General features: G+C 33.1%; 1 protein-coding gene across 7 annotated transcripts in view; it reads right to left on the reverse strand.

Moving 5' to 3' along the window:
* LOC129807635 (P protein) overlaps positions 1-12,325 on the reverse strand; it is an 81,396-nt gene that overhangs the window by 9,935 nt on the left and 59,136 nt on the right. For all 7 annotated transcript variants that reach the window (XM_055857037.1, XM_055857038.1, XM_055857044.1 and 4 more), the window contains one exon: positions 1,714-1,852. In XM_055857037.1, the coding sequence (XP_055713012.1) occupies positions 1,714-1,852 (139 nt within the window). The remainder of the gene's footprint in view (positions 1-1,713; positions 1,853-12,325) is intronic.

Here is a 12,325-nt window from a genome sequence, read left to right on the forward strand (position 1 = left end):
ACGTTTTTGGTTTATTTCGAAAACGGCCCCTACGATTTCTTTCATGTTTGGATGTGCTTTGGACGTAGTCCATGTGAACATTACGTTCAAACATAGGGTAACGTGTGGTATTTCGGGACACTTTTTAGCATTTTCAAGTTTCAAACAGTTTAACGACTTCTCAAATATTTTTTTCTGTGTTGATACAAATATTTATGTTCCTTATGCTATCCAGAATAAGATTCTTATCGAAAAATGTTGAAAAATGCATCATTATTTATACAAAATAGCAAAAAATGTAAAGAGGTAAGAGTGGTATATTTCGGGACAGTTGGGTATTTCGGTACAGACAAAAGTCGTTATTATGCAAATAAATTATCACCGAACCTGATTATTTACCTTCAAGTAGAAATTCTAAACTTCACTCTTTCATAAAAATGTTGTTTAAATTTCACTTTTAAAATGACTTAAATCGAAAAAAACTCAGCACAAAGTGAAATGTGACACTCACAATTCACGCGTACTTCAGGCTTTAAATTAAATAAAATTTCAGAAGTTTTATGTTTATCTGATACGTAAAGTGCTTAATATTTCATATAGAACTTAAAAATAATTAGAAAACAAATATTTATAAGATTTTTAATGTGTCCCAAAATACCCATATTATGTCCCGAAAAGCACCTTGTCCAGAAATACCACACGTTACCCTACTTTATGACCTAGAAAAAGCGGCGTCTTAAATTTTTGAAGATCAAAGTTTTATCACTCTAACTCTAGAGGGTCTATTTTTCAATCCGTTCTGATCAATCCGTTCAATTTCAACCGATTTGGCTAAATCTGGATTTTTTGGAAAGGTCTTGAAATAAGTAATGAATCGGTAAAATATCCGTAAATGACTTAACTTTCTCGTATCAACGTTTTTTATTTGATCGTAGGCTTGTAACTCATACCAGAATTTTAAAATGCACATTTATTTATCGATTTTCGATTTTGTAATGCTTTTATAGCTTATGAGTTAATTTAATCGCTAGTTAACCAATAAAAACACCAAAAGACCATGTGATAAAATAATTCACGGATATATCTCTATCTCGTGAGTTCGAGCATTCCGCTATGGGACGATTTGCCATCTCCTTTTTTTGAAATATAACTGAATTCTTATTTTTCTCTTCTCATTTTTTCAAAGGTTATTTTTATAATAAAACAAATATTATAACTGCTTGGGTTAAAGTGTCTAAGTTTTTACTGTGTACATTAAGAAATTTTGAATACCCATTTAGTTCTTTATGCAGTTTTCTTCACTGAATATCAAATCGTTTTCCTGATGTTCAGAATATTTGAAAATCTCTATAAGAATTCAAGATATAATTCTAAAATTAATAATAATTAGAATAATTTAAAAAAATATTAACGGTGCATCAACAAAATTCTCTGCTAATTTTACCCGAAAATTTCTTTCAGCAGACCATTTAAGAAATAATTTAGAGAAAATGCGGAAATTTGTTGCACTATGAGTCAAATGAATTCACAAAGATCGTCTATTAATATACTTTATCATTTTCGTCTCCCACACTCCAGTGCAATATTTGCATCTCTAATGAAAATATAAATCACCAGGAATGAGTGACTAATGAGGAAATTAATTCTTTGTCTCTGTAACTTGAAGTCAAAGTAAGAAAATGTTGAAAGATGATTGATGATTGAATCGTTGATTGACTACTTAATAAGACTTACCCAGAGATATTCTTCATCTGGCCAAGCTCATTTGTCACATTGATCTGGACGAATTCACTGCTGAGTGGAGCCTCATTTGTGGATCCATTAGCCGAAATATCTTCATTGGGCAGTGGATCTTCATCACCGGGCAGGCCTCCTGGAAAGCAAGTAACATCATCAGCAAATTTTATTCAATTTGATATAATTTATTTGGGGCATTTGGAAGTATTGTGGGAGACGCTAAGATAGCAATTTCGATAAGATTGCGTGGTGAGTGAAGAAGTAGCTACTATCCAGATCGATCTGACTCAGATTTGGATGGGCTCAGTTGATTGAAATATAATCCATTCGACATTATCGCAATTATGTCAGCAAAGTCGCGCAAGAATCACGTCACTGACCAAGAAGAAAACGGTGCACGTGTATTTACACCGTGATGCCAATTTATATGCTGCCGGGATTGAATTTCAGATGAAGAGGAGAGGACACCACATACTTTCGTCATCGACTTGCGCGAAAAAAGGTGCAGCCACTTGGCGGGCTTCCGTTGGAGCATGAACAATATTTTTAGCTTACATTAGATGGACTCCAACTTCCCATAAAATTACAATCTTAACCCTGACCTAGATAACATTAAGACAGTCACATCTCGAACCTAATATTCTGATCCCAAGAATGCGATTGTGACCGGGAGGGCAGCACTAGCAACTTCCGTTTCGCATTTAATCACCCCAGACGGCAAGTAGCCCTCAATCATCTGGAGCTTGATATCGCGAATAAAATTATTCACACGAATAATTAGAGATCGATCTCTTGTTTCACAAAATAATTACATTACACTCACAATGTTGAATTGCACATGTTTCCGAGATATTACAATCGCAAATTCTAAACACTTTTCTTTCATACACATTGCAAATAATTGCATGGATTGAGTTATGTGTTTATTGGAGTAATTCCCTTCTGTTTTGTTGAACACATTAGCGATAATTGCTGTCCATTTAGATTTAAATAAGAGATCGTTGGGAAATTAACAATAGCAAAATTACTACAACGGGATGTTCATTGAGGGGGGTCAGGCAAATTTGGTTTAAGTCAGACACTTCAATCTCAAGTATTCCCATAAAGTTTATTTACTCACAAAATCTTTACTACTTTGGTGTAGTTGCTTGTTTTTCTTTAGTATTTGAGAACTCTTATAAAAAAGCAGTAAACATCCCAATGAAGTTGTAATGGACCGTAAATTTTTATACAAAATTATAAGAAATGTAGGAAAATGTCTTCTAATTTCAATCTCTTCTGAATCAATTTCTTCTGAATTAATGTTTAAACAGTATAGAGTAACTGTATCAAATTTCGGACAGCTTGCAATTTCGCCCAATTCTTTATTCCTTAAATTTCTATGATTTTTTGTGTTTGTATACTCTAGAGATAATATATTGCAAAAAAAAAACAAAAAACAAAAAATGTCGCTTCAACGAAAAAGATGTCATGAAGGGCAAGGAACTATAATGACCAACGCACAATAACTTTTGTTTGTAAATATGTTTTCAAAATTTCCTATGAGAGAAAACGAGATAACTAGATTTCTGTTTCATTCACTCTCATTGAAATGTCAAAAACATGTTTACAAAACAAAAGTTATTGTGCGTTGTTGGGCATAAGAATCAAGGTGGACGAAATATTACCCAAAGCTATTTATATTTCTTTACTCATTTTAAAATGTATTAAGAATGATTTTAGAGAAAACAAAGACAATAAACTATCTACAAACTTCCAAAAAAACAGCAAGTTTCGTATTTAAAAAAAAAATCGAATTAGGTCAGTAGAAAAATTAATTTGATCATTATTAGTAAATTTAGAACTACTGAAGAAGTAAAATCGTCATGTAAGTTTAAACAAAGAGGAAATAGGGGAAACTGGGGCACACCAGCAAACATGGGGTAGCACCAAGGGTGAATAATTCGCTCTCACACTGTACCGTGAGCGGCAATCGGCAAAATTGGCTAATATGGAGCTAAAAATTGACAGATCGGCACAATTCGGCTTGTTACTTAGCAAAAATCGGCAGATCGGCACAATTTTAGTGAAGACACTGCAAATTTAAATGTAAATTTATTCTTATGAAGTACAGCGTTCGTTTAAACCCGTTCGGCTCGTTTAAACTGTATGATTCGTTTAAATTCGTGTCCCGAAATTTATGCGGAAATTCTGTCGAATCGGCACAATTTTTACAAAAAATCGGCACGTCAGCACTCGAGTGAATCATTAGCGGCAGAGTTATCAACCCCTTAGGTAGCACCAAACACTGATTTTTATTTCTAAACTGCTTGTACTATGACAATCATTTCTTCAGTGGACATCATTACATTATGGTATCTATGAATTTACATAGGAATCGTCCTCTGCAGTCCAATATATTATTGAAAAATCGCAGGGTTTGGTGCTACCCCGTGTTCGGTGGTGCCCCAGTTTCCCATAAAGTGATTTTTTTCTACTACTATCTCAGTTAATGATTGTGTAAATTCAAGTGTAAAGCTGAACAAGGTTATTGCAGACTTATTTATTTACTATCAGGAATTTTGATTTGCTGATTAAAATTGTTTTTTACTGGCCAAAATCGTTTTTTTATTTACATAAACTAATTTACTGCTAATTTACTACAAGCAAAACGAGCAAAACCAATTTTTATTTACCAATATCGATTTTTTACTATCCAAAAGGGTCAAACTCATTTTTTTAACCAAAAATTAATTTCTCGCTGACTGAAATTAACGTTTTGACAAATTTAAATCTAATTTGTGCTCAACATATTTTTTTTAAAATACAAAAACTATTTATTGCTGCTCAAAATTGCTGTATGACGAAAAAGAAAGTTTTGATTGTCCATTTCTTTTACTCTTTACTGCACAAACACCCAAATCGTTTTTTGGTTGAATTTTTGAAGTTCGAATTCGTCGTTTGTCCGTCTGTACGACTGTCCGTCTGGCTGTTGCCACATCAAATGGTTAGAGATAGAGACTTGGGAGCTTTGAGGGACCCCCTCATAAATCGATTTTGTACCATTAATATGCACCTCATTTTTCTCCCATCCCTCCCCTTCCCCTCTAAAACTGTGTTTTTTGAGGATTTCTCAAAAACGCGTATAGTGGACTAACCACTTATCGCCACTTTTAGGAAAAACTGATATTAATTTGATTATAATTTTTAATCCCTTATTATAAAGTAACTTAAATTTGACACAGAGTTACTTAGATATGTTGTCTATAGATATATCAGACAAATAGTCTCTCATTTTAATGGTGGATTACTTAAAAAAATATATTTTTATTAAAAATTCAAAAATAACCACTTCTCGCCACCTACTTGAAAACCTACTCAATTATTTGGACAATATTGTTAAAAAATATATTCAGCGTTGCTTTTTCTTCCTGATATCCTTTATATTACTCGTATTATATGATTTTTCTTAGATTTAACTATAGGTGGCGAGAAGTGGGTTACTGGCGAGAAGTGGTGACACCACTCTAGTGCGATTTTTTAATTGGTAACATGTTTGGTATCAATGGTATTAAATGGTATCATGTTTGGGCTGGTTGGAAAGGTCTTGGAACTCCTGACAAGCTCGAGCCAATTTCAATCCCAACCCGGTTCATAACCGATAACTATTTTTTATACGAAATTTAAATAATATTACTACTATGGTATTTTGGGAAATGTTTTGAGTGATTTAAAACACGGTTCACATCGGGTGTGAACGGATAATGAATCGATAAGTTATTTTCGTTCGAAATCCAATTCTATTACTGTTAAAACTATTTTAACCCATTCAGTCGATGTACCAGAAGCACTTGAAATAGATTGTTCATATTTTGAAATTTGTTTCATACAGATTAATAGATGATTTTTTTGAAAAGAAATTTTTTTTATCTATTATGGGGGCGCGGTAAGCCTCTGTCAAACAGACGTCTTAACGGTCACTAAATTTAAATTCTGAGCATTAATTCATTACTAACTCTTTTGATTTAGATAGACTAACTATCTAAGAAGACGAATAAGCAATAAGAATTCAAATCTGGAAAGAGGATGGAGGTCAATTTTAATAAATTCGACGAGATGTCGTATTTTCACTCAATTTGCGTATGATGTATAATACCATGGTAAGGAATGGGTTAAGGGATCTTTTGAGTGATTTTTGAAACGGTTCAACTCGCTTGAGAACCGGTAAACGGTAAATGATGCGAAAATACTTTTTGAAGTATAGCAACCAAGTTACGAGTTCGAGCACTTAGCAAAACCTGGAATGCCTTGCCACCCCTTTTTAACTGAACATTTTTTATTAATTAAGTGATTTTTCTTGACCGTTTGTATTAAAAGAGTGAGCAAAAATGTAGAATACGAAAAATTGTGAATAAAAGCGATGAAACTCTTAATCGACTTGCGTTTCAAAAGTCCAATATCAAGTCTCAGATCTTTAATGTTAATATTATTTTAAGAAAAAACATTAAGGAATTTAAATTGTTCTTCTTTTTGAATAACTTAATATACGAAAAGTAATTTAAAAAAAGATAAAATGTTAAATAGTCGGCACAAGTTATATTTAGATCAATAAAATATTGTGAATAACCTTGACATTTTGGACTGTATCGTATTAAATTTGGGCACAAGAAAACATAATTTTGATTTGGGCAGAAGGATTATAAAGATCAGGAAAAGTAGAGTCTAAAAATGTAAAATATTCTTAAGAAGAAACCAATTAGGAAATCATAAGTTATTCAAGCATTTATAAGATAATGTTTCTAAGGATTCAATGTGATTTTTGATTAATTTGAACTTGAATTTGAATCTATTTTCTATGTTGAATTTTCTACTGACCTTTAGTACTGTATGTGTTTGACCATAATAATCTTTTCGTACTTTTTAATTTAAAAAATATTCTATAATTCTCTACTGGTCATTCTTTCAATTTATGGTTTAACCGCTCTTTTCATAATTCGCCTACGTTTGCTTACGGGCATCGCGTATACATTTCCGTAAAAAAAATTATTTAATATAAAGATTTTATTGCAATGTACTTAGCAGTAAGTGAAATGCTAATGCTGAACTATTTCTTTTAAGTTTATTTAAATTTTCTATAAAAAAAATCAAAAGAAAGCATAAAAATCCCGAATAATTTTATAGTGAAGAAAAATAAACACTTCACTGTTCAGTGCTTCCCATAAATCACTGTGAAGATTACAGCGGCACTATACCAAAGGAAAAATCCCTGGAAAATTGTCAAGGAAATCACATCTCCGTCGATTAAAGAATTAACATCAATTCTCCACAATAATGGTCAACAAATTCATCGCATTATTATTTGCCATGTGATAACATCAATGACGTTGGATGATTTGGTTGATTGCAGAGAAACTTTATTTATGGACCGCTTTGGAAAATTTCCCCTTCGACAATTCCTCATGCGGATAAAAAATTTTGTGAAAAATTGTGAAATACCGTCAATTTTTGCCTAAAAATAATTCAAATTATATATTTGGCAAAAATAATTTCACAATGATGAGTGATGAGAAAAAACGGAGCATTTCTAATTGAATTAACATTATCACGGAATTTGATGACACTCTGGGACAATTTTTTTCAAGCGCCATCCTCCGGAACGCACAATAATTCAACATTACTTAGCGCAATTATCGCACGAAATATTAGGTGAGATTCTTAACAATCTCACCTACTATAATCCTAACAAAATTTCATGTCGTCCGATCGACCTCAAACTTGGCCAAAATGTGTTTCAGCACTTCCTGATCACGAATATATATGTGGCTATTTTACGTTCCCGGCCGGCCGGCCGGCTGGCCGGCCGCTCTTTGGAGCTTAATAGCTCCTAAACTAAAAAAGATATCGACTTGCGGTTTTCGACAAAGGTTATATATCGGGTGAAAATTGCAACTTGGTGCATAGACCCCCCACCCCCCACCCCTCCTTCCGCCATTTTGAAGACCCCCCTTTTTTTGTTTTCTCAATAGCTCCGCCCCTATGGCATTCAGCGGACTCAAATTTTAGTATGTTATAGCTGGGCCTTAGAGCTTTCCATCAATACCAAACTTAAGGTCCCCCGACCCCCCTGACCCGAGCTATAAGGGTCCAAAAAAAATTTCTTAAAATGGCCATAACTCCGGTTCTAATTGTCAGAATTTAAAAAGTGAGGGCTTTTTGGAAAGCTCTCGTGAAATGCCACTTCCCCTTCTAACATCGCAAGTTCATAAAACCACCGCTAGGGGCGCTATTATTAAAAAGAAAATTTTTAAATCTTATAAGTTAAATAACTCAAAAATTCCATTGTGCATCGGGCTGAAATTTTAGTATGTTGTAGCCGTTGATTATACCTATCAAACAAAAAAAACCTTAAGTCGATCTAAAACCCCTGACCCGAGCTATAAGGGGTCAAAGTTCGAATATTGACCGGCCTTTATCTCCGGTTCTAATTAACATAGCGACCTAAGTTTTACCTTTTTGGTTTCGTCTCAATGAGCACTTTCAGATGGAAGTTCAAAAAGTCACCACAGGTGGCGCTGTGATAGCGTCAAAATTCATTGAAATTCAAAGTCACTTTTCTCAAAAACGGCATTGTGCAAGTTAATGAAATTTTAGTATGTTGTAGTCCAGTCTAGGACGTTTCCAAAATGGTGCGTATGTGCGCTGTGGTTTCAATAGAACCGGAGATATGAGGGGTCAAAGTTCACGAAATTCAAAAAATCATATCTCCGGTTCTATGTGACCGATTTTGATGAATGAGGGCTTAAACGAAAGATCTCACCAAATGCTACAACTTTCTAGAATATTTGAACTTCGTGGGACCAACACCAGGAGCGCCACAGTCGAAAAACCAATTTCAATATCACATAACCTCAATTATCTCGACTGTCGCTGAACCGATTTTGATGATTACTTCGACATAATTGTAGGGGACATTTGTCTCTACATTTCGTCCATACATCATTTTCCACTCAGACTACGCTATCACTCCGATTTTGCCGTTTAAGTGTGAAAAAATTGATTTTTCCAATAATAACGCTTTGAAATCACTCAGATGCCAATTTGACTGCCTATACTCCACAAAGACACTTAAAATATGGTTTTAAATGGAAAGTCCCACAAAATACAACAATTCTTTGATATAGTTGAAGTTCAACAAATGACTACTTGGGGCACTCTGGATGAAAAAAACGAGTTAAGAAACAAAAAACCTCGCTTATCTTGGCTTCTGAGTAATCGATGAGTTCAAGTTTTACGGCAAAATTATAGAGAACATTCTGGTCTACATTTCACCCATATAACACTTTTCTGTCAGTTCATCCAAATCTTTGATATTTTGGGTTAAATACAAAATTTGTATAATTTCACGAATTTGATTCAAGATAACTGAATGGCGTCTCCCAACTTCAGCTCCAAATCGAATTTGCATGCACTCCGAGTTAGCTCACGTTAAGAATCTCACCTACATAAGCCGGTTAGGATTATCTGTCCCTTTTAATAATGCTATCACCAGGGCCAAGCCTGTCCAATGTGCTGCTAAATTTCTTTTGATGATCATCATGCGATGGATCTCCTTTTGATGTTTTTTTCCTCGGGTTATGTTGTTTTTGGGACGACCGAAAATTGCTATTAATTACGAAGGAAGCAATAAAACTCGTATTTTTAGGACATGAATGTCCTTCCGGTGAGCGTCGGTGTATTGGGTGCAATCCAAAATAAAAAACACACAATGTACCAGAGCTTTCGACACCTATCGTGTCTTCTTCAGTGGCTGTTGAAGGAATTTTTTTTTGAATTATAACGTATTTTTCATTTTGAATTTTTACAAGGTTGTTCACTTACTTCTTGGTTAGTCTTTCTTTGGATATTTTGTCAAGTTTTGGTCTACTTTTTTACACATCAGTTGTTTGAAATTAGTTAGGAGCGCTAGAATGTAGGATAATGAGGTAAAATACACAATCTTTTAGCTTTAAATTAATTTAAAACAATTATAAAATAGCAAAATTATCACTAACAATTTCTTTTCTTTCTTTGTTGTCATCAAACGGCTTGGCACTTGAATATAGAGGGACAATTTTCTATGTTTGTGTTAGTGTATCTTTTTGTGCAAGCATTCTATGTTTCCCTACATTCTAGCGCTCCTAACTAATTTCAAACAACTGATGTGTAAAAAAGTAGACCAAAACTTGACAAAATATCCAAAGAAAGACTAACCAAGAAGTAAGTGAACAACCTTGTAAAAATTCAAAATGAAAAATACGTTATAATTCAAAAATAAATTCCTTCAACAGCCACTGAAGAAGACACGATAGGTGTCGAAAGCTCTGGTACATTGTGTGTTTTTTATTTTGGATTGCACCCAATACACCGACGCTCACCGGAAGGACATTCATGTCCTAAAAATACGAGTATCATCCACCGTCGGCTCATCTTTCTCTACTATTAGTTATTGAAGCAATAAAAGGTCAACTTCTTATGGGACGCATTGAAGCTGAATTGCTACCAGTCTAACCCTGAGAATGGGATACAATCCCCAGGGGATACCATCAATCAGTTAATTCGTCAGTTTGTCCCTCTAGTGGGCAATCAGGTAACCTTTGTTCAAGAGGGCACTTTTAGTGCGCTGCATCCCAAACAGAATTGTTTTTATTCCCTCCTGCAATTTACTACTTAAGACATGCGTCGAGAGAATTGTGTGGCTCTTAGAGGTCAGAGTTGGGGCATATTCTAGTTATGAGATAGAGATCGGAGCAGAGCAATAAATTTTCATTTCAAGTGCTATCACGACAGCGAAAATCTTCACACTTGAGCGATGCTCTTTGAGATTGTTAGGCTATCTTAAGGGTTTACTTGGTTTAAATTGAGTGATAAAATCAGAAACAATTACTCATAATATTGGTTTTAGGAAATTGAGAACACTTATGACGAGTTCTTTATCACAATAAATACATCAAGTGATTTTTATGGTACTGGCATAAAGTTTTATAGGACGGTTTATAATGTATTTCGATCAAAAACAGTCAAAAGTTAGGGCAGTAAATTGCTTAATGTTTGTATCTTAAGTTAGTTTAAAACGAAAAAATACAATTTTGGTCAATTGATTAGCTAATTAGTCAGCAAAAAAAACAAATTTCTCTGTAGATAATTTAAAATGACCAGTAAAAGATTCAATTTTGACCAGTAAAAACCTAAAAAAGTATCATATTTCCTCTGAAATCAAACTGAAACCGTCAATTTAGTTCTAACTTCTTAATTTTTCGATTCCCAAAAATATTTAACTATTTTTGCAATTAAAATACGAATTAATTTTGCTGAATATTTTAATCAAAATTCTGTCTAATCCGCACTAGACTTCGAACAAATCTCATCTATATACTGAGAAAAAAAGAGGGTGCGATTAACTTTTTTTCCTCATAACTTTAACACTTTTTAGGTGTAAAAATATATTAATATTTTTAACGTTAATTTTACACCTCTTTAAGGGTAAAATTAACATGAAAAGGGGTCACTTTAACCCCTAATACACCTAAAAAGGATAATATTTATACCGATTTCTGATCAATACCGCAGGATAAAATTAACATTTCCGGAATATTATTTTAACTTTTTCGGATTTCTCTCAGTGTATTAGAAATTAAAATTAAAACTGAAATTTTAGTAATAATAAAAATAGTTTATAAAAATTATTTTTTAAATTAAGATCTTTAGATTTCCCCAAACCGATTTAAAAACTTAAATCTGAAAGATTTGTATAAAAGAACTGAAATCATTGAAATGGTTGTATAAAAAAAAATTGAATATTTATTAATAGAAATTTACTAAACAATCCAATGCATAACCTTAAATATGTAATATGTTCTTTTTGGGTTAAACCATTTTATTAACATGATTATAATACCTGTTAATTAAAACTAAAAGTATAAAAAAATATTGTTAAAAAATTAAAACTTTTCATGATCTTTTCTCTGTTTTCAACTTTGAAAAGGTCCTTTTTCCTATTTTTAATGTTCCTTTAAATAAAATGAAATAATTTAAATTCATTAATTAATTTAAATGGATTTTCTGGAATTGAGAATACCTTTTAAATTTGTTTTATAATAGTTTTAGTCGGTTAATTATATTTTGGTCTGTGATAGATCTTCTGGAAAATTGAAAATCCTAATTTTTCAAAGTATATAAAATAGTGGTCAGTAAAAAAATTCAAAATTTATCATTAATTCTGTAATCCGGAAGTTTACTTTAACTTATGAACATATGGGACCTTTTCGATGGCGGTTGAGCATCTTCCGCATCATACTCATTTTTATATGAGTAGGGGAGACAGGGGTAGAATTAGCCAGCAAATGAAGCTTTTTTTTCGCGCATGATTTGTGAAAAAATGATAAAGTTTGTCTAATGTTTTTATGTTTCATAAGTAGCATTAAGATATTGGCTGTATAAAACCGTATAGTTAAGAGCTCTCAAATCCTTGGCTTTTTCTAGAGAGGATAATGAAAAAAGTATGACACATTGGCTACACCTACCCCGGCCTGGGTAGATTTAGCCACTTTCGGGGTGCTATTTGCCACCAGTTTTCCAGACGAAATTTTAAAAC

Source organism: Phlebotomus papatasi, chromosome 3 (assembly GCF_024763615.1).
Source record: "Phlebotomus papatasi isolate M1 chromosome 3, Ppap_2.1, whole genome shotgun sequence".
Classification (NCBI taxonomy): domain Eukaryota; kingdom Metazoa; phylum Arthropoda; class Insecta; order Diptera; family Psychodidae; genus Phlebotomus; species Phlebotomus papatasi.